Source organism: Emydura macquarii, unplaced genomic scaffold (assembly GCF_026122565.2).
Source record: "Emydura macquarii macquarii isolate MOO-44397 ecotype Brisbane River unplaced genomic scaffold, CSIRO-AGI_Emac_v2 contig_2422, whole genome shotgun sequence".
Classification (NCBI taxonomy): domain Eukaryota; kingdom Metazoa; phylum Chordata; order Testudines; family Chelidae; genus Emydura; species Emydura macquarii.
The window spans coordinates 10604218-10629687 of NW_027132559.1; the positions used below are offsets into that span (position 1 = coordinate 10604218).

General features: G+C 40.4%; 1 protein-coding gene across 7 annotated transcripts in view; it reads right to left on the minus strand.

Annotated features, from left to right (window-relative positions):
- Positions 1 to 25470, minus strand: part of LOC137162279 (ubiquitin-conjugating enzyme E2 E2) — a 289927-nt gene that overhangs the window by 33043 nt on the left and 231414 nt on the right. For all 7 annotated transcript variants that reach the window (XM_067561933.1, XM_067561936.1, XM_067561935.1 and 4 more), the window contains 2 exons: positions 19698 to 19830; positions 1357 to 1504 (listed from right to left, as the gene is read on the minus strand). In XM_067561933.1, coding sequence (XP_067418034.1) covers positions 1357 to 1504; positions 19698 to 19830 — 281 coding nt within the window. The remainder of the gene's footprint in view (positions 1 to 1356; positions 1505 to 19697; positions 19831 to 25470) is intronic.

Here is a 25470-nt window from a genome sequence, read left to right on the forward strand (position 1 = left end):
CCACCTATTTATATTTCCAATTTCTAACTCTAATACAGCTTTCCCACTAACTTTTGAAGTGTCCATATATCACTAACAGAAAACTCCATATTTTCTGTTAATCTCACCATACCCCTTATGCTTAAAGACTCCTAGATTATTAGTTTGCTTTTCTTTACACTTGTGTTACCACTCAAAAGACAAACCTCTCAATAAAGTGTATAGTGAGAAGTGTGCACATGAAGTCCCTCCAACACATCAGTAGGGGGCACCTGAAACACCAGAAACCAAAAGGTATTTAATAACTGCCTTGTCATCTTTACCGTCTCAGTTTTCAACTGGGACCTTAGAGTTACCAGGATCTCATTTTTCCTGTGTATTTGGGGCTGCATTATTTCAGTAACTATATATTGGACTCCTTTTACATTTAATTGGAGATGTTTGTATCTCATCTAATGCAAATCCCAAATGAGGGAATTTAGCTAGTCACACACTTGCCTACCCCCAGAATTTCATTGTGAGCCTTGAGAAATTATAGTGTTTTTTTTCTTAAAGCCCCAGTTCCTGGAGGACTTTCTTTCTTTCTTTTTTAATTTTAAGTAAGTTTCTAGCCTTATGGTTTGAAAAAATAAAATTTCAAAACATAAATCTTAAAGGTAGAAGAATCCAGAACGTATCATGTTAATAATCTCATGACACATAAAACAATTGCATAATTTTGGGGAGCCTGACTCATTATTTTGGAATGTTTGGGATTCTCAGACATACGATCGGAATCATTCCTTGGTCACTGGGGGCAGGGCAAAGGGTGGAGCCACAGGCCAGCAGTCAGTAGGAAACAACAGGGTGTCTGACTGAAATCTTAGGGGAATGGTTAACCACTACACTAGTTAATAAGAGTGATAGCCTTCTCTCTACATTTGCATATTATTTGTAATCTGTTTTGTTAGAGTTCTACCAGAATTGGTACTATAATACTCTTTTCAGAAGGCAATATCAACAGGATGTCTAAATGAAAGCTTTCCATTTCAATGTTCAATAATATTATCCGGCTGTAGTACCCCACATCTCTCAAATAGCATCTACTGCCAGGGATGTATGAGGGATTAACCTCTTTAGTTTGAAATAGCGTATTTTTATTCTCAAGCACTAAAAATGCACCTGCCCTCTGACAATATGTTTTCTCTTTAATTTATATCATGTACCTTTTTTTATCACTTAGCATTGTAGCAATCACATGCACTAAATTTTAAATCTACATTTTATGTCTTTTTTTACACAGTAGTAAAACAATGCACCAAACTGATACTAATAGTTAACAGAAAGCTAGATGTGAATGAATACAAAAGTAAAACCAATATTATTTTATTTTCTTACCAGGATTGCAGTCTGTAAGAAGTGAGCAGATGGAGAGGAGAACTTTAGAAATGGTTAATGCTGGACTCCAGTTGTCTTTTAAAATATCAAGGCAGATCACTCCTTGGCTGTTAATATTACAATGATAGATTCTGGTCCGAAATGTAACCTAGAAAAGACAGTGTCTAAGTATAAAGGTGTTTAAAACCAACAATTCCAGTATTATTAATGATTATAAATTAGTTGCAAAATTGTACCAGTTAAAGAAATTCTGCTTTCCTGAGGCCAGTGTAACTTTATTGAGTGATACTACTATGCCGCGTTCAATTAAAAGTTGTTTACGTTTTAAGATATTTACTATAGTACAAATTCTGCACCTTTCTCTCTGGCTGGTAACATAATTGCTTTGATGCCAGTGTGCAAGGTCGAGACATGATTCCAAAGATACATCTGGAGTCTCCTGGCCTCCCTTATCTCTGCACAGGGGCCACAGAGACAGAGCCCATTCTAACCACTGATCTGGAGTCATCGTCAAGTAGTGACTCTACAATCACTTCCATTTTTGAGAGGAGTTGGTGGAAGGATTCCTCCCACATACCATACCATCTGCCTAGCACCTGGCCCAGCTGATTGGGCTGGGTGTTGGACAGCTTAATGACTGGTAGAAAAACTTGACATGAAAGGTCCTGGAGCTAGGTAGGCAAATTCTTTAGGAGAGGCTGACATAATAACCTTATTTACATCTCTAAATTTAAAATAACAAATGAACCAATGGAATTGCTTCTCTATATTGTTTCCTTTGTTTTTATATTCTAATTATTTGGTTGTTTGTACCCATTCTAGTTCACACCTAATGAACCGATACTGAACCCCCCTGAAGGGTAGCCTGCCTTTCCTTCTTCTGTATTGGAGTAATATGTGTACCTGTTCTGAAGTGTGAACTGAAAATGTAGGCCTTTTATTTTTGAATAATTTCAGCTGCAAAAGAAAAGTGTGTAGTTATTGGACAGAAAGGAACTATGTAAAAAAATGACATCTTGGTGTTCCTTATTTATTCTCCATCAGCAATTTGTTTCCCTATCGGATTTACTCAGATGACAAGTCAAAACAAGATTTTTATAATGACTTGCTCAACATGGTAGCTAAAATCAAGAAGCTTCATTTATGTGGAATGTCTCACCAGCAACAATAACTTTCTGGAGTCTAAATTAAGTCAAGAAATGGGTTGATTATTTTTGAGACGCTACTGACAACAGTAAAAACTTGATGACAGTCCTGAATCTACTCTTATTTTAGGCAAGAAGAAAATTTCTGTTAACTTCAATAGGATCCAAATGGAAACATTTGTCAGTAAGTAAATGATGAAAATATGTGCAATAGCATACTGCTATTTTAATCACGTAAATGAAAACATAATTCTTTAACTGGTTGAACGCTTCTTCAATCCCTTTACCTCAGTCTTTGAAATAAGTTGATAAGAGAAAGGAGTGATAAGGCAGTAGCTTTCTCTTGGTAAAGCATTGGAGGCAATGAAAAATATTTCTTCCTCATAACTACTCTTTTACAGAGATCTAAAAAGGCAATATTTGGATCCCTGATTGCATGAGTCAGTAAGTTATGTAACAAAGAATCAACGATAACAGGTTTAACTGCTTTTCACTACATTTATGCCTAAGGTTATTGTGAAACCATAGGCTGATAGAGCAGTTTGCTAGTCTATACTGCACATATCTATGCTTTTCTATGAAGCTGTGCTTTCAATTAATCTTTTTCAGCCTGGCTTATCTAAGTGCTTTCTTCTGATACCTTTACAACCATTTAAAAATATTCCTGCATCTTGCTGGCAAAAGGAGTTCAGCCCAGTAAGTTACTACAGCAAGAAGATCTATCTGGGAGGAAGGCACCAAGTCATGATGCTGGCTATATATCAGTGGAAAAACCCTCTGCTATAAGGATATTCTCTGAAGGCTGGTTCTATCCCCTTTATATCTCCAGAATGGTATAAATAAGCCACAATTAAGGAGAAAATTGGAAATATTATTTTCCTCCCCTAAGAGACTGGCCTGACTCTGTAGCCGGCCAACTCCATTGCAGCCAACTTGGGAAACTAACTGCAGTTGAAAATTCCTAGAAAGTATAAATCAGACAGAAGCATCTCATTCCCTCAGATACAGACTCCTATGTATCTGATGTTGTATTTGTCACACACAAGCTGATGTTTTGCAGGGCTATCTCCACCTATTGTGAGGGGAAACAAAGTCAACTAATGATACTTCTCCAAGTGTATTATATTTTCTACAATATGGGTAGATTTTTCACGTGATGCCATCTAAATGTGTCCTATAAAGGATGAAGTCTAATATTTCCACGTATTCCTTAATGTAAAAGCCTAAATACACCTCTACTAGCAGTCAAAGGTTTGTGGGTATATGCAGGAAGTTATCAAACAAATGAACGACAGATGAGTAATTTCCATTTCCCCAGAGACGTGTGTCCTTTATGGACTCATTTTCTTTGATGCTGTAGTGCATACAGAATATCACATTTTCATTGGGTATATGTGCAAGTCAGGGAAATAGGACAATTTTCCAAAAACAATAAAAATACCGTAGGAGGGTTTTAAAGGTAACCTGTAAGGAATTTAAATGAATTCAAACAATTTTGGCAATAAATAATAATAATGATAAATACATTTCTCTAGTGCTCCACACTAAAGTTAGTTGCGCTCTATAAACAGAATAAAAACAAAAGTCTAACCTCATTAAATGGAAACAAATCAGGTTAGTTTTAAATAAGGGAAAGGAAGGGATTGAAAAGAAAGGAAATATGTACAGACTGAGCCACGTGGAGTCATTGGGTGGGGAGGAAAGCTTTAGTACAATTTGAAAAAGCCAGGTCGGACAAAGAAAGACATGTGGGGACTGTTTTCCATATTGAAAGGCCTTCCACAGCAAAGCTGCAATGCCCACTTCACACATCCTAAGCAGCAGGAGTCATGCGGGTGAGCTCAGAGAGTTAACTGCACAATACTCAAGGAGAAGATTTCAAATGTTGCCAGTGCTGACACCATGACGAGCTTCAAAAACCAATCAGCAATATGTGCTGAATGTCCTCAAAAGCCACAATTAGCTTAGCTAATTAGCTAATGTTTGGATTTTTTTTATGTCAAAATATCTAACCCTTCCACTCCAAATGATGCTTCCACCTGCACTATATTGGTGATGTCACCAAAGTCATGGAACCTGAATAGAGAATTGAGCTGGTCTATAGCATTTTAGGCATAGTCTGAAATGCTAGGGAGTCTAGACTTCAGGGGCCCAAACTTAATTCCTATGGCCCCCAATTCTTCAATGGGAGTTCTGCTTGAATAAAGACTTCAAGAGCACAGCCATGGGATGCCTGGAGTTGAGGTACCTGGGGAAAAGGTCAAAATGAAATCTGCACTTTGTGAGTCTCACTCTGGAGTTTAGGCAGCAGTAGCAATTCTGGTTTCAGCGTGTCAAACTTTGTCTATCCCAAAAGAGAAAATTGTGAAACAAGACCAAGCCAAAACTCTTTAGCTTTAGCCAGAACAACTACAGAACAGTTTACATTTAAAATCCCTACGTCCCTGTGTGATGCAATAACCCTTATGTTAATTAGTATCCTTAAATTCCTTATAGAGGGCAACTCAATTTAGTGTATATTATGCCTAGGACTAAGGCTGCATTTCTAAGACAGGGTAATCCATCTCTGTTTTCTAACTACAAAATTGTAGCATACATAATAACAATTAATTAGGAAGAACAACAGCTGAGATACTTAATGGAATACCACGTAAAGTGCACAATAAATGACTGACCATATGATGCTCATTGTTAAAGCAGACTATACCAATGTTCACCTAGAAAAGAACTTTATTTGATTTTTGCAAAAATTTCAAATAATCTAATTTAATAGGTATATAGATTTACTGCATAAAGGGAAAACACAAACCATCTGCATTGGAAGGAAGTATTTCCTTATAACTATTTTATTTGAAGTACACTGCACATTTTATTTATCAGATGGGAAACTAATTAACTGTTAAGAAACCTGAGGCCCAAACCATTCTGCGGTTTCTGTAGGGCTTCTATCTTTCAGTTTTGAAAGAAAGAAAGAAAAAAAGAAAGAAAGAAAGAAATCAGTGTTCATCCAGTAACCACTATGTAACTACCAATATGTAAGGGCTTGTTTATACGCTGGGGTAATGCAGACTCCGGACAGATGTGCACAATGATGTATTGCTCATTAATTGGTACATGTTGGAGCACACTAAATGTTCTCTAGTGTACTAAGATAGTGCTGTTTGAAACAGCAACATATTAAAGAGCATTGGGGAACACTGCAAGGAGATTACCCATTACAGTATATACTATAGTCCTGAGTAATGTACATGCATTACTCATTACAGTATATACAGAGAGAAAGTCCTGAACCCACCCAATTTTTGGACATCTACATAAAACTCAAATTGCTAAAAAAACAAAAAACCAACCCTCAAAATGAAATTAATAAACCCTGAAAAACAGAAGCCCTAGATTTCCGTAACAAAATGCACAGTGCTTAACATGGCTTGTTAGAAGTGATAACGATTCAGTGGAGAGTATAACAGTGTTCATGTGGATTACCTTTTAATGGTGTCCAAAATGAAACAATGTCTAATTATGATAATGATACAGTATATTAACAGTAATTATGAAGCTGGCTAACTGCCCACTCCACCTCAGTGGAAAGAGCATTAGAGGCAAATGAAATATCATTTGAAGTAAACAAAGGAAAGCTAAGCATATAGGTACCATATAAATATTTTCAATTGACATGCAGAGTTGATAGGTCTAAAAATTCTAATGTTAATCCTTGATGTAACTACAATAAAGAGCGAGTCAAGAAGTTCTAAGAAGCTGTGTAAAGAAGTACTTTGAAAATAATGGAAAGAACAGGAGGAGAAGAAAGAAAAAGGCATCATGTCCAGGTAAGAGCTTCAGGATGCAGAGCAATACTGAGGGATGCAGAGTCAAAAGCTTTCTCAGCTAAAGACAGACAATACAAGTTTCTGCAAAATGACTTCATTCCTGACCTTACTTTGTGTAATTGCTGAATTTAAAAAAAGCAGTGTGCCTGCCCAAATGAAAGGTGAAAAACAAATTTGAGAAATGTATTGGTTGTTATTTAAGCATTTTAAAAGATTTTTCTGTGGATAGCTTTTTGATTAATTTAATCCCACAGACCAGCCATGGTTTGTCAAAATACTGCCTAAATGTAGCCTACCCGTCTTTCCTTTTTGGATACTGCCAAAATACCCTTTCATGATAAGCTAAAGAAACCCACCTATTCTGACAGAAATGTAGCCCACCACACACCTCAGTGTGTCCTTTCCAATATATTTAATTTTTTTTTAAACAGTGTGCCATTTTTATGCAATATGACTGAATTAACTGGCCTATAAACTGCTGGACAACCAGTAAACATTAGAAGGTTTCTTTCCCAAAGAGAAATTTAGTGGGTACCACCCAACCTTTTGAGCTACAGAGAATTTCCTTCAAGACACTAGGGCCCTGTCTACACTTACCTGTAAGATTTGATGGCAGTTGACGGGAGTTACACAAAAGACATAAAAAACTTGCGTAACTCCCGTCGACTGCTGAGCTTCTCTTCTGCGCTCCATCTGCACTGCGCTGTGCCGACGGGAACAGCGTTCCTGTCAAAGCAGCATTACGCTACTTGTGTAGCTGGTCTTAGTATGTCGATTTCTGGATCGACTGAGCGGGTCTGCACTGACCGCTCAGTCGATCCTGAGAAATCGATCTGATGGCGGCGAATTTGCCGCTGTCAGTGTAGCTGTAGCCTTGGTAACCTCAACTTACATTTTCAAGAGCTTAAGGCACTGTGTGTGTGTGCTTGGGGAGAAGGGAGGACAGTGGTGGTGGTGGGAATATCTAAGTCTGAGAGAGGGGAAATGGCAAGAGATCATTTTGTAGACGTGCCCTGAGTTTTGGATGAGAACATTATAATCAAATATAAATATATAAACAAATAAATAAATGGAAGCTTCTGGCCCAATTTGGCATACTGAAAATACAGTGGTAAGGAATGATATTTAACAGACTCAGAAGAATTAGCAGGTATTTGGAGTCCCAGAAAACCACAAAGGTTCACAATGCCATTTTATATCAAACGTGACTTTTGCATGTACTGATAAAAAATGGTTACTAACCTTTCGTAACTGTTGTTCTTCGAGATGTGTTGCTCACATCCATCCCATGTTAAATCTGTGTGCGCCCACCTGCATGGCTGCTAGAGATTTTTTCCCTTAACAGTATCTGTAGGGCTGGCTCTAGCGCCCCCTGTAGCCCCACACTCATGCAGTGGTATATGAGGTGACACCGGCACTGCGCTCCCTCGGTTCCTTCTTGCTGTCAACTCCAATGGTGGGGATAGAAGGTGTGTCATGGAATGATTATGAGCAACACATCTTGAAGAACAACAGTTACAAAATATTAGTAACCTTTTTTTCTTCTTCGAGTGTTTGCTCATGTCCATTCCATGTTAGGTGACTCACAAGCAGTATCACTGGAGGTGGGCTTGAAATTCATGGATGTGCCACCTGCAACACTGCTCTGCTGAAGCTGGTGTCATTCCGTGCCTGCTGCTGGGTGATAGCATAATGAGTCATGAAGGTATGGACAGAAGACCAGATAGAGGCTCAGCAGATATCTTGGATTGGCACCTGCACCAGGAAGGCTTTTGATGAGGCTTGCGCCCTCATAGAGTGGGATCTGGCGGAAGCATCTTTGCTCACTCATAGCAGAACTTAATGCAAGAGGTTATCTACCAGAAGAGTCTTTGGGAGGAGACCAGCAGGCCCTTCATCCTATCTGTTACTGCAACAAAGAGCTGGGATGACCTGCGGAAAGCCTTAGTCTTTTCGATGTAGAAGGCCAAGACTTGTTTAACATCTGGAATTATGAGGTTTCGGGAAAAATAGTGGTAGGAATATGTCCTGGTTACTGTGGAATTGCAACACCATCTTTGGTAAGAAGGCTGGGTGGGGACCCAGCTGGACCTTGTCCTTACAGAACACCATGTAAAGTGATGAGGTGAGCGTCCTGATCTTGGAAACCTTTTGTGCTGAGGTAACTGTCACCTGGAGGGAGCAGGAGAGAGCAGGAAGCTAACGACTCAAAGCAGGGATCTGTGAATCTTGATAGCACTAAATTCAGGTCCCAGAGTGGTACCAGATTCCCAGACTTAAGGGTAAAGCCTCTCCAGTCCTTTTAGGAACTGATCACCATATTATGGGGAAAAGATTGATTTATCTTGAATCAGAAGATGGAAATCTGAAATAGCAGTCAAGTGGACTTTCAGAGATGAAAGGGCTAAGCCTTGCTGCTTGAGGTTTAATAGATAGTCCAATATGTCCTGAATTGAGATGTGGATGGGGGACAGGCTCCAGTCCGAGGCCCAACAGGAAAACCTCCTCCATTTGGCCAGGTATGTTGTTCTGATGGAAGGTTTTCTGCTGCCCATGAGGACCTGCTGAACTTGCAAGAGGCAAGCTCACTCTTCTGTGCTCAGCCACACAGTAGCCACGCTGTCAAGTGAAGGGACATCAGGTCTGGGTGCAACAACCGGCTGTGGTCCCAGAAGAGGTGGTCTGGCTGAAGTTAAAGCTTCTACGGGGTGCTGCTGAGAACTCCAGCAACGTGCCAGAAGAAGAAAGGCTTTGGCTTGGGTAGAGTCGAGAACCACTCCTACAAATTCTATCTGTTAGACAGGAGACAGAATTAATTTCTGCTCATTTATGAGCAGGCCCAGCTCATGGCACGGACTCATACCATATTGAAGCTGCACTGGATCTGGGTTTGTGACTTGCCCTTGATGAGCCAGTAGCTGAGGTAGGGATAGGTATGTACCCCTTAATGCCTTAGATAAGCGGCTACCATCGCCATGCACTTTGTGAAAACCCTTGCAGCGGCTGAAAGGCCAAATGGTAGCACTGTAAATTGATAATGGTGTTGGCCCACCACGAAAAGGAGGAACCTCCTGTGTTTGTGGAAAACTGAAATATGAAAATAAATGTCCTTTAAGTCGAGGGCAGCATACCAGTCACCTGGATCCAGAGAGGGTATGTGGAGGACAGGGAAACAATGCAGAACTTCAACTTCTTGAGATATTTGTTGAGGTGACGCAGGTCCAGGATGGCCCTGAAGCCTCCTTTGGCCTTTGGAATAAGGAAGAATCGGAAATAGAATCCCTTTCCCTTCATATCTCAAGGGACTTCCTCCACAGCCCCTACTGGCAGAAGGGTTTCTACCTCCTGAACGAGAAGTTGCTCATGAGAAGGGTCCCTGTAGAGGGATGGGGAAGTGGGGTATTGAGGAAAACTGCAGGGTGTAGCCAGTTTATATAGTGTTGAGGACTTAACTGTCCGATGTTATCAGGGTCCATGCAGAACAGAAGGAAAACAGGCTGTTAAGTAACAGGTGGAGAAATGGATCATATGGCCAGACTGGGGTGCAGTCCTCAGGCACACACTGAAAATGATTGACGTGGGTCATCTTGATGAAGCGTGGGACCCAACTGGGTCGTGGAGGAGTGGGGGTTGGTGCAGTGACATTTAAACCCTTTGTTTTTGTCTCTTCTATTATAGGACTCCTGCCTTGACTGGCCTGAGAACCTGGATGGTGGCTGTGAAATACAGAGCTGCCTTTGGGAAGTCTGGAGAGTATACAACCCAAGTGACCGCAAGGTGGTCCTAGAATCTTTCAGGCCATGAAGTCTGGTGTCCGTTTGCTCTGAAAATTGAGCGTTGCCCTCAAAGAGAAGGTCCTTTACAGATTGCTGCACCTCCTGGGACACACCTAAGAACTGAAACCAGAGCACCGACGCATTGATGGCTGCTGAATCAGCCACATCCCAATGCTGACTGGAGAGAGGTCCTAGCTACAGCCTTCCCTTTCTCTACAATGGATGCGCATTCCTCCCTTATCTCTTGTGGCAGGGAGTCCTTGAACTTAGATATTATATCTCCCCAGCAATGCCTGCTGATTAGAGATCCTCAGTTGAAGAGTGGCTGTGGAACAGATCTTGCTTTGAAACGAGTCCAGGTTCTTTGTGTCCCTATTTTTAGACATCGAGCTAATCTGACCCTGCTTGTCCCTTTCGTTCACAGCAGCTTCCACCAGGGATCCCGGACATGGGTGCGAGAACAAATATACGTAGCCCTTAGCCAGGACATAATATTTCTTTTTGGCCCGTTTTGATATTGGTGGCAGGGAGGATGGTGTCTGCCACAGGGCCTTGACCACCTTTAACACTCCTTCATGAACTGGGAGCACTATCCTAGCCGGTGCTGTGGCAGCCAAAATATCAAATAGGTTATCCATAGGCTCAGAGAGCACCTCAGTCTCCAGGCCCAAGTTTGAGGCAACGCTTTTAAGGAGCTCCTGGTGGGCTCAAAAGTCGTCCGGTGGCATTGGGGGGGCTGGACTGGAGACAGCCTTGTCTGATGATGGTGACTGTAAGGCAGGGGGAGGAAGCGGCACCTCTTCTTCCTCCACTGGAACTGTCTCTCCTGCTGGGTCCATGGTTGCGGCACCGGGCTCAGATTCTGAGTCTGGATCTTGTGTTGGAGCCGTCAGTGCTGCGGACCTCTTCTCGGATGAGGCCGCAGACGACTGATGGGAAAAGGGTCCCGGCATCATTGGAATCCTCCCTGGATTCTATTATGGCCACTATGTCAGCCACTGGCCTTGGGGCCAGAATCCCACTGCAGGACCAGCTCACAACACTAGCGTGCCCGTTGAGTGGTGCTTTTGGCGGTGGTGACTAGACTTCCTTTCAGAATCCGAGGCAGATGATCCTTCCCTCGGGGACCATGGCGGTGCTGATGGTGCCTCTTCTTGCTGGCTGCAATGGGGTGCTGGGGAGCAATACCGTGGGTGGGTGGGCGACCGACGATGGGCATCCTTGCAGTGGTGCCACATAGGTGGAAAGTGGCATGCAGGTGGAGAGCAATGCCACATAGGTGAAGAGCAGTGCCTTATAGGCAGGGAGGGGTACCGAGATGGTGGCGAGTGGTGCAATGTTGAGGAGCAAAGTGAGGATTGGTGCTGGGGAGATATACAACCGATGACTCCCGTCTCGGGTCCAGAGGCTGTGAAGCTGGAGACCGGGGTCGAAAGGGTAAGGATCATCTTCTTGATCCAGAGAAGTTGTAGTTGTAGTACGCAGTGTTGTAGACCAGTGTCGAGATTCTGGAGAATGGTGCTGGTTGACTGGCCATTGCAGCAGCCCCATTGCTGGTTTTCCCCAGAAGGCGGGTGCCTTTACCAGCTTGGTCATCGTGGTAAGAGGGTTTGGGGTGGGCAGCACTAGGAGGGCCATACAGTCCCTAGTCACTTGAAATGCCTCCCGAATCGAAGGCACCATTAGGCGGAGGGGCTCCCTTCCACTCTTAGGAGTTAGGGGTGGTTCCCTCAATGGACTCGCAATCCAGGGAAGAATTGTCTCTAGCTGCTCCTCTACAGACAACTGGATTGACGCAGGTCGTTTGCCCGACCCCGCCTTCTTATCTTTCTTTGGCGCAGGGGAATGCCATCACTTTGCTCTCTGCTTCTTCTGCCGCTTCTTCAGCACTTGTGAGGGCGAAGGGTGCGGGGAGGCCGGGGAGGTGCTGCATACCAATGCTGATGTGCTCAGAACCAATTTGGAGTGGGATGGTTTGGAGGCTGGTCTGAGTGCCGCCTCCATCAACAGGGCTTTGAGACAGATATCCCTGTCCCTTTTAGTGGCTGGAAGCCCTTGCAAATTTTACATTTGTCCTTGACGTGTCTCTCTCCTAAACATTTCAGGCAACTATCATGAGGGTCATTCAGTGGAAAGGGCTTATGACACATGGAACATGGTTTGAAACCCAGGGACTGGGGCATATCCCACCCCTGGGTGAACATCCCTAGAGGAACCACTAATTCTAACTTACTAAATTGCTAACAAAATAACTAGCGCTAAATACAATCGGACAATAATGCAAACGATGAGTAAAGCTCTTGCTATCACATGGGAGAAAGGAGCTCCTGCAACCGTCACTAGCAGAAAGAAGGAACTAAGGCGGCACAGAGCTGGCGGTACCTCATATACCCCTGCATGAGCACGGGGCTCCAGAGGGAGCCGGAGCTGGCGCTCTCAGATACTGCTAAGGCAAAAAATCTCTGGCAGCCATGCACATGGATTCACACACACCTAACATGGAATAGACATGAGCAACACTTGAAGAAGAATAATTAATAAAGGTCCTGCTCCTCTCCTCTTCCTTGTCTCTTTCTATGTGTATCCCAGTCCTCTGGTCCTAGCTGTTTGGTTTTCTCCATGATTCTGTCCCTCTGATGGGCACTGACATTGCTCCAATGTGGAGAAGGAAGAACTGCATCTGGATTTAACCTCCCCTGAAGTCAGTGCGGTGTACTGCCATATAGTTTCAGTGTCATGTGAGGATGCAAGCAGTGAAATGGATAGTAGTTCAAAGGGTTTGAGAGGGAGGGGAATTGCACATTATAGTTTTCAATCCTAACAGACAGCTGCCCCAGCACTCCTGGATAGCAGGATTAAAAATTGTTTTGCTGAGTCTCACAATTTTTGTCATGACTCTTCTGATATGTAGTTACTTTTTAGTGATTCTCATAAATTTCTGATTTTGGCCTTCAGTCAAGTTTCACCGTCCCTTTCCCCAAATGGCTGGTGTCTTCATTTATTGACAATGGGACTGAAGTCACAGGCTGCCTTCAGCAAGATGACTACCATGGCTCCTTTCACTTTTGTAGGTGAACAAAGGTTTGCTGCTCCCAGATCTTTATTCTCCATATGAAGGCCAAGCAAGCAGCAGGGGAAACAGAGAATGAGACTGTGGGGGCATAAGGGCTTTTAGGAAGCAGAACAGGAAACTATGAGGAATCGGGGGAATGTGGGGAGCACAAGGCAGCTGAAAGGAGTTGCAGAGGAATGTGGCATGGCTTAGAGGCACAATGTGATGGGCAGGAGACTCTGAGTCAAATACGGGAGGGGAGGGGCAAGAAGAGGCAGGGTGTGACAGGGAGTCTGGAGGGGAACATGGAGAGAGAATGGCAGTGGGTCGGGGCCTATTCTCACAAGTTAAGGAGTCGGACAGAGTGACAGCTCTCAAACCCTAGAGTCATAGGAGAGGGTAAGTAGATGCCTCTCTGAGCAGTGAATAAGGAGGCATGCATTTTTAGTGTGTATTTAAGCTAATTTTGAACCTGAAATACAAACACACAAATTGGGATGGAGGGGTGGGCGGCTTCCCTCGAAAGATTAACAAATCAGATGGCAGGCGAAAAAGCAAAAAGTGATTAAAAAAAAAAATCTCATGATTTTTAAGACAATATGATTTTTTGCAGTCTGACAATACTGAAGAATGCTTTTGTCCTCAGATAAATGGCATCTTGAAAAATTAGCTACTATACTGCAGATAGAAAAAATTTGTCCTTAAAAGCCAATCATGTATAAAGTAAATATGAAAAGAGACGTAAAAGCCCTGGACAAAAGGAACTCATGTCTTGGACATCCAACTGAATTTATTAAAAGAGAATAAGGCTTGTATCACAGAAGAAGGATTCTACAGTAGATAATGATATTTTGTGCATATAGATTAGCATTACGCGACTATCACACATGAAACATGAGATATTCAATACTGCTATTAAGACAAGATACTGTAGATATGTATATGATATTTACAAAGGAACAAGGCTTTCCTTAGCATTCTAAATTGATTTAACGCAGCGAAATTTTCAAATCCTGTGAACAATTTTTCAATCAATAGATTTGTGAGATTTACATGGGGAAATGGAGTTCTCTGTTATTCTAGTTTTGATTTAGAAGTGAGTTAGCATAATGAAAGCTTTCAAATCCTGTGTACCATCTTTCAGTCAGTTGAGATTAAAGTCCCCAGAAGGATTAATTACAGAGTGGGATTAAGGATTTTATATATCACTCAAATTCAAAAATAAAGGTAGCAGAAGTACTAGGATAATGACAGATATATCCACATTGTATCTGCTATGAATAAGTGGAATTGACACCATAGTAGATTGAAAACAGTCAAATATGTGAGTAGAAATTATTAATAAAGGTTATTCTTGATGAAAACGCAGACACTACTGTAGTGACAATTCCTGAAGGTAGAGTTTTCTTGAAAATATTTGTATCTCTACAAACAGTTTTGTGGGAGAGCATGACATGTCTTCCTGATTTGTGAAGACTTTCTGTTCTGGAGGGATGGAAAGTGGGATAATGAAATTAACCCCCTTCATTTTACAATTAGAGTGTGTGAAATGTGGTATTAATTTGTCACGATGGATGAACTGCAGAAGGTTCTAATTTCTCAAAGGTTTGCATTCTTAGAAAATGTACCAATTTCTAACATGGAACAAAGTTCTAAATAGGATTAGAAATGGGTTAGAATTCCCCCAGGCTGACTAAAAGGATCAATATTCCTAGGTATATATGCCCCTACTTTCCAATACTGTGGAAGAAGTAAAGCCAGACATCTTCAGGAGACAGAGCTTTCCGGAAACCTTTTCTTCTGGAAAGAAAGATATTTAGCAAGAAACAGGAATCTCAGAGGTATTTCTAAAAAAGTTTATTGAGGTCATTAAGACCTAGAAGAAATGCAAGAATATTTCCCTGGCATGACATCTAGATACGTTTTTTAAGTGACCATTCAGAACAGGTCACCAATCCTTCTATTCAGCCATCGCTGCAGCACAAGGAAAATATTTCTTCTCTGGGTTGGAGTGAATCCTTGCCTTGCAGAATTTATGCTGTGTTTGTGAATCAAGATCAAAGTCTCATCAGCATCTGGCTTTAGCAGAAGGAGAGATCACATGAATGTGCTCTGCTTCACCAGGTCTGTTTCACACTCTACCACAGCCTGGCACCGCATGAAACCAAGATGATGTTTTAAAAAAAACTAAAACTAAAACCCAACTGAAAAAAAAAAAAGAAAAGATTTTTTGGGCTGCTTGATTTCTTGCTGATTCAGCCACCAGTTGCCAAGCCAATTTTCAAAGTGCCGTACAAACTTAACACGCAGCAAAAGCTAGGAAAATTTTTAATTGATTCGAGTCTCCCAGCAAAGCAAAATTCGTTAGTTCTCAGAAGAGCTGTTGTATGCATCTTGATATAAATGAACTGTGAACAACCATAAATTGGTGATAGGCTGGGTTAGTCCTGTTTCACTTCTGATCAAACTGCATGAATCAAAACTTTAGAAAGTTTTCCTTGAAGGAAAAAAATCTCCTCTACATAAGCACTCTGCAGCTAAGCAGGGCACAATGTCATCCACTTAAAAGGAAAGAGGGATTGAAAGGGTGATTGACCTTTTGCTTGGAAAATTTTAATTTGAGTGCAATTTAAATGCATGAGGCAAAGTTAAAAGATCGAAAAGAACTGAGTTCAAAGGGGGAAAAAAGATGAGTATCATGAAGAGCAAATGAAACAGCATTCAATGATATACCATAGACATTTCTTTTTTTGCTATTTATTGAAAATAAGTTACTGATATTGGTTTATGACTAATTTACTATTGGATTCATGCCTACCTTTCAGAAAGACACTGACCAGACAAGTAGCATAATTCAGGACTGGGCAGGCAGGATGGAAAACATTGACCCAGCAAGAAGGTTTGTGTGGAGTGAGGGGAATCTGGTGGATGGAGGCAATACTGTTTAGGTACATGATCTTTTGGAATATAGCTGGGCCACGTAGGAGGATTGGGCTGGATCTTGAAGTTCTACAGAGAATACTATTGTTCCCGAAAGAATACTCTTTGATTCAGTAAATGAGCCTCCTGCTTTACCAATCCCCAAACTCAAATTCTTAAATGTGCAAAAGATGGGGATGAAGCATCAGGGGAACTTTCAGGGTAAGAGACCAAAAAAAAAAAAAAAGAGCTGAGTAGATTTTAGAAAGGAATGAGGGACATAAGGATAATGATTCCAAAATCTTTAAAAATTGCTGGTTATGATAAAGGAGAAGATGGTTTAAACTGAGGGAGGAGTTGGAAAGGGAACATTTTAAAACAATTAAGCAAACATTAAGTGGCTACAGGATTAAATTACTTTTACGTGATGAGGAAAAGGGCAGGAAAAAATGGAAAAGGAAGAAGGAATTTGAAATTACCAAAAAGAGGCAGGAAAACTGTTTGACCACATGGAAGAATAAACAACAAATGTTATTACCAGTCTCAAAAATATATAGGCCAAATTCCTCCTGCTTTTGGCAGGCGCAGCTTTGCACATGCAAATATGTTTTCATATTTGATAAGTATGAAGTTTTCTGAGTATTAACACTTGTGTGCATAGGAGCTAGTACTCAAAAATGCATGAACAGGCTTCTGAGTGTGCACAGAAGGAACTGAGGCCCCTTTAAAAATTTGGTACAGAATATTTAAATCTCTGGCATAATATTAAAAGACACTTGCACCATTACAAATTCACCAGCAAGGTATTTTTCATAATTTTAAAAATACCACTCCCTTCTCAACACACACACACACACACACACACACTCACTCACTCACTCTCTCTCTCTGATTCCAAGACATCTGCAAGGGGTTATCAAATTTGACAGTGTTCCTTTAAATGTTTCCTTAGTTCATGGTAAGGGAAGATAAAAGCAGCCTTCATAAGGCCCAGTATGAATTCTACAGTAGTATCAAACGAGAGTTTGGCTGTTTCAATTCTGCAGCTACCTGCAAGTCACCTACTCAATATTGCTAACTAGAAGCATTCAGAAAACATGAATCAAGCCCTCCCCCAACCAAATATTTGATATGGCTTCCAAATCATGAGGATTTTTTTTAAAGAAAAATTAATAAGTTTTAAGTTCTTGTTGTGTTCTAGTTTTGAGGCTTTAGGCATCCCATTTTTAAAAAAACTTTTCTTCACAACCATGAGGACTAAAAATGAATTAAAAAGATATAACAAAGCTGAGATTCTCACATTCACATGACTCCAGAAGCTGAGGCTTTAAGAAAAGCACCAAAAATCACAAGACTTAAGATAAAACTGAGAGAGGTGGCAACTCTGCCTACTTACATACACAGAACTGTTCCATAAAGCTTTGCACCATGTACTCTGCCTCATTGATAAATTTTTTTAGGCTATACAAATCAAGGTTAGGAGGACAGATTTAAACAACATACTGACTTCAGCGGTTATCTTGTGACAAGTAGTCATCTTCCCACACTCCTTTTCTCAAGGGACTTCCCAAAGCATATTATAAATGAGTCAGTTTCTGAGAGGAGGGAGAATATGCATGCTGAAAACAGGAACTATGTTTTCTAAGAAAGAGCATGTTTGGAAACAGAGATTATCTACAACAATAGATGAAAGTGGTTAGAATAAAAGTCACAGAGTGCAGAAAGGAAGTTTAGTAAAATGTTAGTTAAATCTGATACTGGTCCCCTGTACATACTTCCCAATTTTTTTTTATGGATAACAATTTCCCCTGTCATAATTGCTGGCCCTGTAATAGTATAATACAGTATCATCAGTTCTATCATCCTTTATTCCAATACACTTTTATATACTCAAATGTCTTATAATGACAATTGGAAGCAAGAATAAAGGAGCACAAAAGAGCTATTTCATTAATAAGAAACACAAAGTTGCATTAATCAATTTACAAAATAATACAGTCACCAAAATATAATGGAGTGTGGCCTGAAAAAGTCATTATCTCAGGGTGAGAGAGCAAATTGGACCTTTGCCTTCTATTTAAAAAGGACTCAGATTTAATGTGTGGCCTCAAAACTGAAGTTCAGTTTTAACAGAAAGAAGGCCTTCTCTCATACTTAGCTCTTTAGATAGCAGGACCAAAAAAAGTATTGTTGTTTGGATTCCCTTATGGATTCACATTTTTGAGAGAGCTTAATGCTACACTTAACATCTGCATGTGACTATCCCCTTTTGGGGTTTTTTTGCTGGGGGACTGACATTAACTACTCTTAAAATGGCTGTAATTTTCCAATTTATGTGCCTAAAGTTAGGCACTTAAATCCATATTTAGGAATCTAAGTAAGACCCCTGGGGATTCTATAGTGCTGATGCCTGGAGAATCCTTCCCTGGCTGGGTATGGGGCATTCAATCCCCTTTGCATTGCTGTGGCTCTGTTATGCAGTGTGGGTGAAGGTCCCAGTCCTGGTTGTCAGATGGGCTGAGCACCCAAAGCTTCAATTGACTTAAATAGGAGCTATGGATTCTCATTACTTTTTGAAAGCCAGGCCTCTTATTTAAGTGCCTAAATATGAATTGGAATGTTTTAGCTGAAACAGTACTCAGTGGGATAGAGGAAGCCCAACTATAACATTCTTGACAGTGACCTCAATGTTTAGATACTCAGGGATACTACAGAACTAGAGGGGGATATACTTTGTTGCTTCTGTTGGCTGAGCACACTGCACACTTCCGGGGTTTTTTGCATTCCTCCATTCTTCCCCAAAAGCTCCCTTTGTGCCACTCACCCATCCCCTTCTATTTCAAGGACTCCCTGCAATCCTCTCTCCTGCTCTGTGTCCCCCTCTTTCCCCTGGTCCTCCATACCATGGCCCTCACATTCTCTCCCTCCATGCCAGGGGCTTTTTGCCCCCACTCCAATTGCATACCAGGGGTGGTGTGTATTAACCTTTCCCCCATGCCAGGGCCTTTGTGTACACCCCATACTAGGGTCCCCCATTTCCTCTGCAAGCCAGCTCTGTATAACCTCCATAACTCCCCTCCAGGGTCCCCCATTTTCCCCCTGCCGGGGTTCTCTGTGCCTTGCCATTCTCCCCCATGCCCCTTTCCCCCCCACCATTCTTATTCTCCTTCTTTCTTTTTCAGGCCAGGTCTACACTACAAAGTTTTGATGACACAGCTATGCCAGAATTCCCCCCTGCCTATGGAGATGCAGCTCATGCTGGCAAAAGATTTCTTTTGCTGGTGTAGCTTATGTCATCTGGGGAGGTGGTTGAATGATACCAGCAAAAGAACTGTCTGAGATGTGCCTCCACCATGATGAGCTTTCCCAGCAGAACATCTGCAATGTAGATTAGCCCTTATGGTGTTAACATTTTAAAACTGTAATGGGAGGGTGGGCATAAAAAATGAAGGGTACTGTTAGTCTGGTTAACTGATTCTTTGATCTAAAGACAGTTGCAGAGATGGTTGAAGCAGCTAACTCTCTTGTAGCAGAATGATTATTAAAAAGAAATACGATGGACATATACCATTTATTTATTCATTGGGTACTGCTATTTTACTTTTAAAATTCTTCTACTAACCTTAGGTGGTTTAAAAGGATAGTCTGGTGAAAAGGTAATGTCAAGGAAGAAAACTCCCCCTTCATACACAGAACCTGGAGGCCCCAGTATAGTTGACCTCCATTCATAAATGTTGTCTCCTTTGGGTCCAGCACTAAAACAGAAAGCAAAAATATGCATAATGAGTAATCATATAAAATTGGGTATATAGTATATCAGTTATATTTATGATAACATTGTTTGGCAATCACGCCAAAAGTGAAAATCATATATTGCATTCATGTAGCTATTCCCCAATAATGCATGTGTCTGATGTCACCACCTTCTTCACCCAAAGTGATAATCAAACACATAAATGTAGTATAATCATTGCATTAATAAATTATTCAAATAATTAGAGAAAGATTAGCTTCCTGACTCACTCATCTAAAAAATTTTTAGTGGAGGGAGGTGATGGAGTATTTATAACGCAAGGAAACAGAGACTACTTGTCTCTCACCCATTCAATATTCAACTACCCTCCTTATCCACCTCATTACTAGGTGGCATTGCAGTAACACACAATATTATACAAGACAGACTGCATTAAAATCTTGGCACCGTAGGAATGACCTTGTGGCTGGATGCTCTAAGGCACTATTCTAAATCACCCCAATGACTAATACAGAAGGCTGTTTTACTCTACAATTATTACAATGTTTTAAAAAGCTTATCAAAAGGAAGAGTTACTAGTAGGTTAAATTGTAGGATTATGTTAATATAAATTCCTCATTTAAACTACCAAAGTACTAACATATATTTAAAACATACAGAATACAGCTCTATGTATGGAAATAGAAAAAAGTCCTCCTGTGTTCAATCAACATCTAGGAAGGCACACTGAAAACCAATATATTTTTTTGCGACACAGCTTCTCTATAAATCAAAGTAGCCTCTTTTCAAATAACACAAGCGCAGCCTCAAAACCATACATTTTATGCAGTGTGCATTTCATGAGCACAATGCTAAATTTTATTTTTTCTGTGGATGTGTTAATTACTTTATTTCAGTAAATATCAATCACATATTGAGATCTAATTCATTGCTAAGTTTGGTTTAAATGACACAAGTAATATTTTGTGTTTGAAGAACCTGCAGAATATGTATAGGTTTGTGGCCTATCTATAAACATCAACAACATCAAATATCATTTCTAATTAGGATCAATTAAAATGGTGATTTCTGCAGTGTGAGCACCTACCATGTTTTTTATAGGAAAGAAGGGCTAGTGAATTTTCTAAATAAGTGTCTCAATATTTTCTTAAGGCATGTCTTATGAAATAATTCTTGTTGTGGCTGCAATAAAAAATTCCAGAGCATGCAGGGTTTGTAAAATAGCTGTATGTCTAGAACAGATGAAAGCTCTTGGCTATGCTCCATGCCTCACAATGTACCGAAGGCGTACAATTATTACACAACATCATGTCATGTTCATTGCTCAACTATTCATTTTGTTCACTGAAAGTTAATAAACCCTCTTCCACCTGAAATTCCTTCAGCTCCCTTCATTAAAACTTATGCATGCGTAATTCCCTGTGTACAACTGGGTGACTTACTACTGTGGAGTGTACCAGTTCATTAGTCATGATATCTACATCAATTTTCTATAATAGCTGCTAATGCGTCTTGGATTGCTAAACTACACACTTTCTTAACAAAAATGTGTTGCAGAGACTATAATATTATGGAATCATCATTTTATATCAACCATACTATCAAAACTAGCAATTGCTTTAAAGATAAAATCTGTCTTTTCAAGCATCACAACAGTAAAAGAGTTGCCACTCATCTATATCTCACAATGTCTGTAATACATCAGGTTGCTAGCTGCCAAACAAATTTAATTTACCCAATGCTCAGTTTGCATTAACCTTTGAATAATAAAACACAGCTGAGACTGCTCTAAGAAACAAACCAGAGAATTAATAATTAAAAACACCTCAACAGTCTTTGGAAAGACCAATCATAAGCCATCGGGGGAGGTTTAATTATGACTGAACTAGGCACTGAAAGGGCTAATTGTACTCTTTATAAACCTAAACAAATGGTGAGGTCACAGCATTGCTACAGTATGTGCGGAGGAACACAGAAAGCAAAGCCCTAAAAGTACTAGGCAATTAGTTCAAATGAAAAAAAGGCAAGAAGTAAAGGCAGTCTAAACTTTACATGAAAAAAAATTCCATAACCTGCAAAGAAAATCCCTTCCCATTTTCTACTGAGACAAATATTCCAATACTGGTAAAAGCAACTACTCATTTGATGCTGGCAAGTTAAAATGGAAGTGATATAAATGTCAAACCTAGATAAAAGGTTAAATACAGTAAACATCAAAAGAAAATCCTATTTTTACTAGACTCCATTCAGCCCATGAGAGATACTGGGTCTTCTTTTGGTTTTGGGTACAGCTCATGTATTTTTGATTTTGAAGGATCAAAACTTGTAACTGTACCCAGCTGTCCATTATAATTACATTTCCATAACTTAATTTGGTTATATTGTTTTGCCTACTTGTTTAGCAGTGGTAGTATTTGAAGTCAACAACCTCTTCATGTGAATAGTTGAAAAATGCCACATCTGTCAATTCAACAGTTTCAGCATGTCCAGCTGCAAGCCCAGCCTGACAGCATTGTATGGACATTGATTTATAGTAATTAAAAATTATCTTTGCAACCGAGAGGGACAGAAGCATTATAATTAATGTATTACTACTATTATTATTAATTTTATATAATAGCTTAAATTATGTCACGTGTAGCAAAACTGTGTTTTTAATGTTTGCATATTTGGCCAATCAGCGACAGTAAGCTTGCTCAACCAATATAAAATAGAGATTCATGTGCACAATCAAAGAGCTAGCAGTAAGGGCAACAGCAAGCACCATGAGAACACTTCTTTTCTTGCATATTAATAATACCAAAGTTCAATAAGTGTATTATCTTTGTTTTCCTTTTTTCCTAATTGTTTAGCCTTTTATTATAGTCACATCCATGATATTGGCAACAAGCGCGACAACACATGAGGTTTCTCCAGAGAAAATTCCCATATGTGCAAGCCCTCAGCTAGATCAGGTTTATAATGCAAGAGAATTTAATTGCCCTTCTCTCTACATAGACATCTGCCCAACAGAGTGAAGCCCAAACATTTTACATTCAGTGTGATTTATATTCCAGCTCTATTAATATTACTGATCTCAGTGAAACCACAGATCTCAATGAAAATAAAGTAAACATCTCAATGCTTGAAATTGTGATCTTCGGAAGGACTGATACAGATGGACACCCGTTTGGCAACGGGCAGACTAAATCATCTAAAGCTGAACCCACCCAGAACCAGAGCATATATATGCTGCTTCCCACTAAACTGGTGTTAAATCAGTCAGTTTCAATCGTGGGGATAATGATGGCTGTAACAGTGCCAGATGGAATCAGCTGAACCATAAAGATATGTTAGTTGGGATGAGGACCGATTTGTCAGATATGCCAGTGGTTCAGTCTCCAAATCTGAGCCCCGATTCTTAAATACTAGTAACTGTGCAAAATAAAACAATAAGAACGAAGTGACCCTGTAGAGCTGGCAATGTACCCCTCCAAGATTTCTAACATATGTTCCAGATAAAATTAGTAATAGGAGGCTGGGGAGATGTAGTCTGAGTATATATCCTCATGGGATTTGGATTTAGCAATGACTTGTCAACTGACAGCTCTCTATTGTCATTATTCCCTTATAATTGATGATACATGCTGGAGTGTACTGTTTGTCATATCCACTGGGGACACTGCTCCGCAGCTCAGTGGCACACTTGGGGGTGGGAAGATAACAAGTCAGTTCTATGCCACCTCCAGAATGACATCAATATGTAAGTGCTGAATTAAGGACAAAGAATTTAATCATTTAAAAATGGTCTCCTTTACAGTTCATCCTCCAGCACTAACATGGTACATACCTCCCTCACTGCTGTGGGTGCTAGCATATGTGCAATCTACTTGCAGGTGAAATGTGTGCACAGCAGTTAGTAGAGAAATATATGTCCCTCACATGCTTCAGAAATAACTGTAATTGAATCCGCTTTGTTTTAAAGGTGGCTAATGTGTTGAGTATTTTCAATTCCCACAACATATTTTAGGCAGGCAGCTGCTTGAAAGAAGCTGTACTAAAAGCTGTTTGTCCAGTACGAAGCATGATGAACACTAAGCCTTAACTTCATTTAAAAGATGCACTGTAATATTCAGCTTCCATTGGTATATCAGGGAATTAACAGGAGAGTTCCATTACTGCAACAGCATTATTACAGATTGTCTTTAACAGAGACATATTATTAAAGAGAGTTACCTGGAGAACAGAACAAAAACGTGGCTGATTTTTATTTTAATCAGAGCTGTAATTTGTACATAAATCTACTCACTTTATAGTGTCGGTCAAAATCAGTGAAAATGCAAAAGGTCAAAGAAATAAAAGTATCTTCCATGGGGGTAAAGTAGACAAATGGAATCAACTAATCACAATAATGTTATTTCAAGTTATATTTCTTAATCAAACATATGTTTAGTGTCAAAGGACCAAATGTTTACTTCTAGTTCTTCCTGAAGCACAGCTACTGAAATGGTGGAGTGTGCCCTCATTCTGTGAGGTGGAGAAGTCTCAGACAGTTGGAATGGATATGGCATCCATTGCTAGCAATTGTCCATGCTGTTTCTGTCTTTCCCTACTTCCCTAGGCTGCCTCTTGGTGAGCTTCAGACAGTGAATAAAGCACAGGCAGAGCTGGTGTTGGAGCAGCAGGGACAGCTGCCTATCCAGATACCATAGTGATACCAGTAGGTGTTTTACAAATGCATGCAATAAACAAATGCCACAGCAGCCAAAGGAGTAAAACTGCTCCAAAACGAAAACAAAAGAACACCAGCAGCCAACTCTGAGACCCCCTCTGGCAATGGGCATGGAGGTCTGGTGAGTAACACGTCTGCTATGAATAAAATAATCAGAATATTCTCATAACAATAAAATCAGAGGAAACTAAAAGAAATAAAATAAAATAAAATTAGGGTGAACCAGTTTGGATAAAATAAAATAAAACAAACCTTCAACCATAAACAAACTACAGTCAAGAAGCAATCATCAACATTTTCATGCAAGGTGGCAAGTTAAAGCATGGCAGAGTGCTTTATAGAAAGACACATTACTGGTGCTCATTGTCAAAATGGTGCCTCAAAGCCTCCCTTATTCGAATAGCCCCCATTGTGACCCTCTAATAGCCCTGGTATCTGGCTGCTCAAAATTAGCCACCCCAGGGGAAACTTTTCACCCTTAGCCTCACAAATATTATGCAGTGCACAGCAGGCTGCTATGACCATGGGAATATTTTCCTCATTTAGGTCTTCCCTGCCATTAAAGCAGCGCCAATGAGCTTTTAACCTGTCAAACACACATTCAACAGTCATACTGCATCTGTTCAACCTATTCTTGAAGCGCCCCTTGCTGCTGTCCAGGTTTCCCATGGAAGGCTTCATGGTCCATGGCAGCAAGGGGTAGGCTGGGTCTCCCAGGATCACTATGAACATTTCAACATTCTGCATTGGAATCTTCTGGTCTGGAAAGAAAATCCCTGCTTGCAGCTTTCGGTATTGGTCAGTATTCCTGAAGATGCATGCGTCATACACCTTCCCTGATGTCAGTGAAATGACCATGGTAATCCACAAGCACCTGCAAAACCATAGAGAAATACCCCTTTCTATTGATGTACTCAATCACAAGGTGGT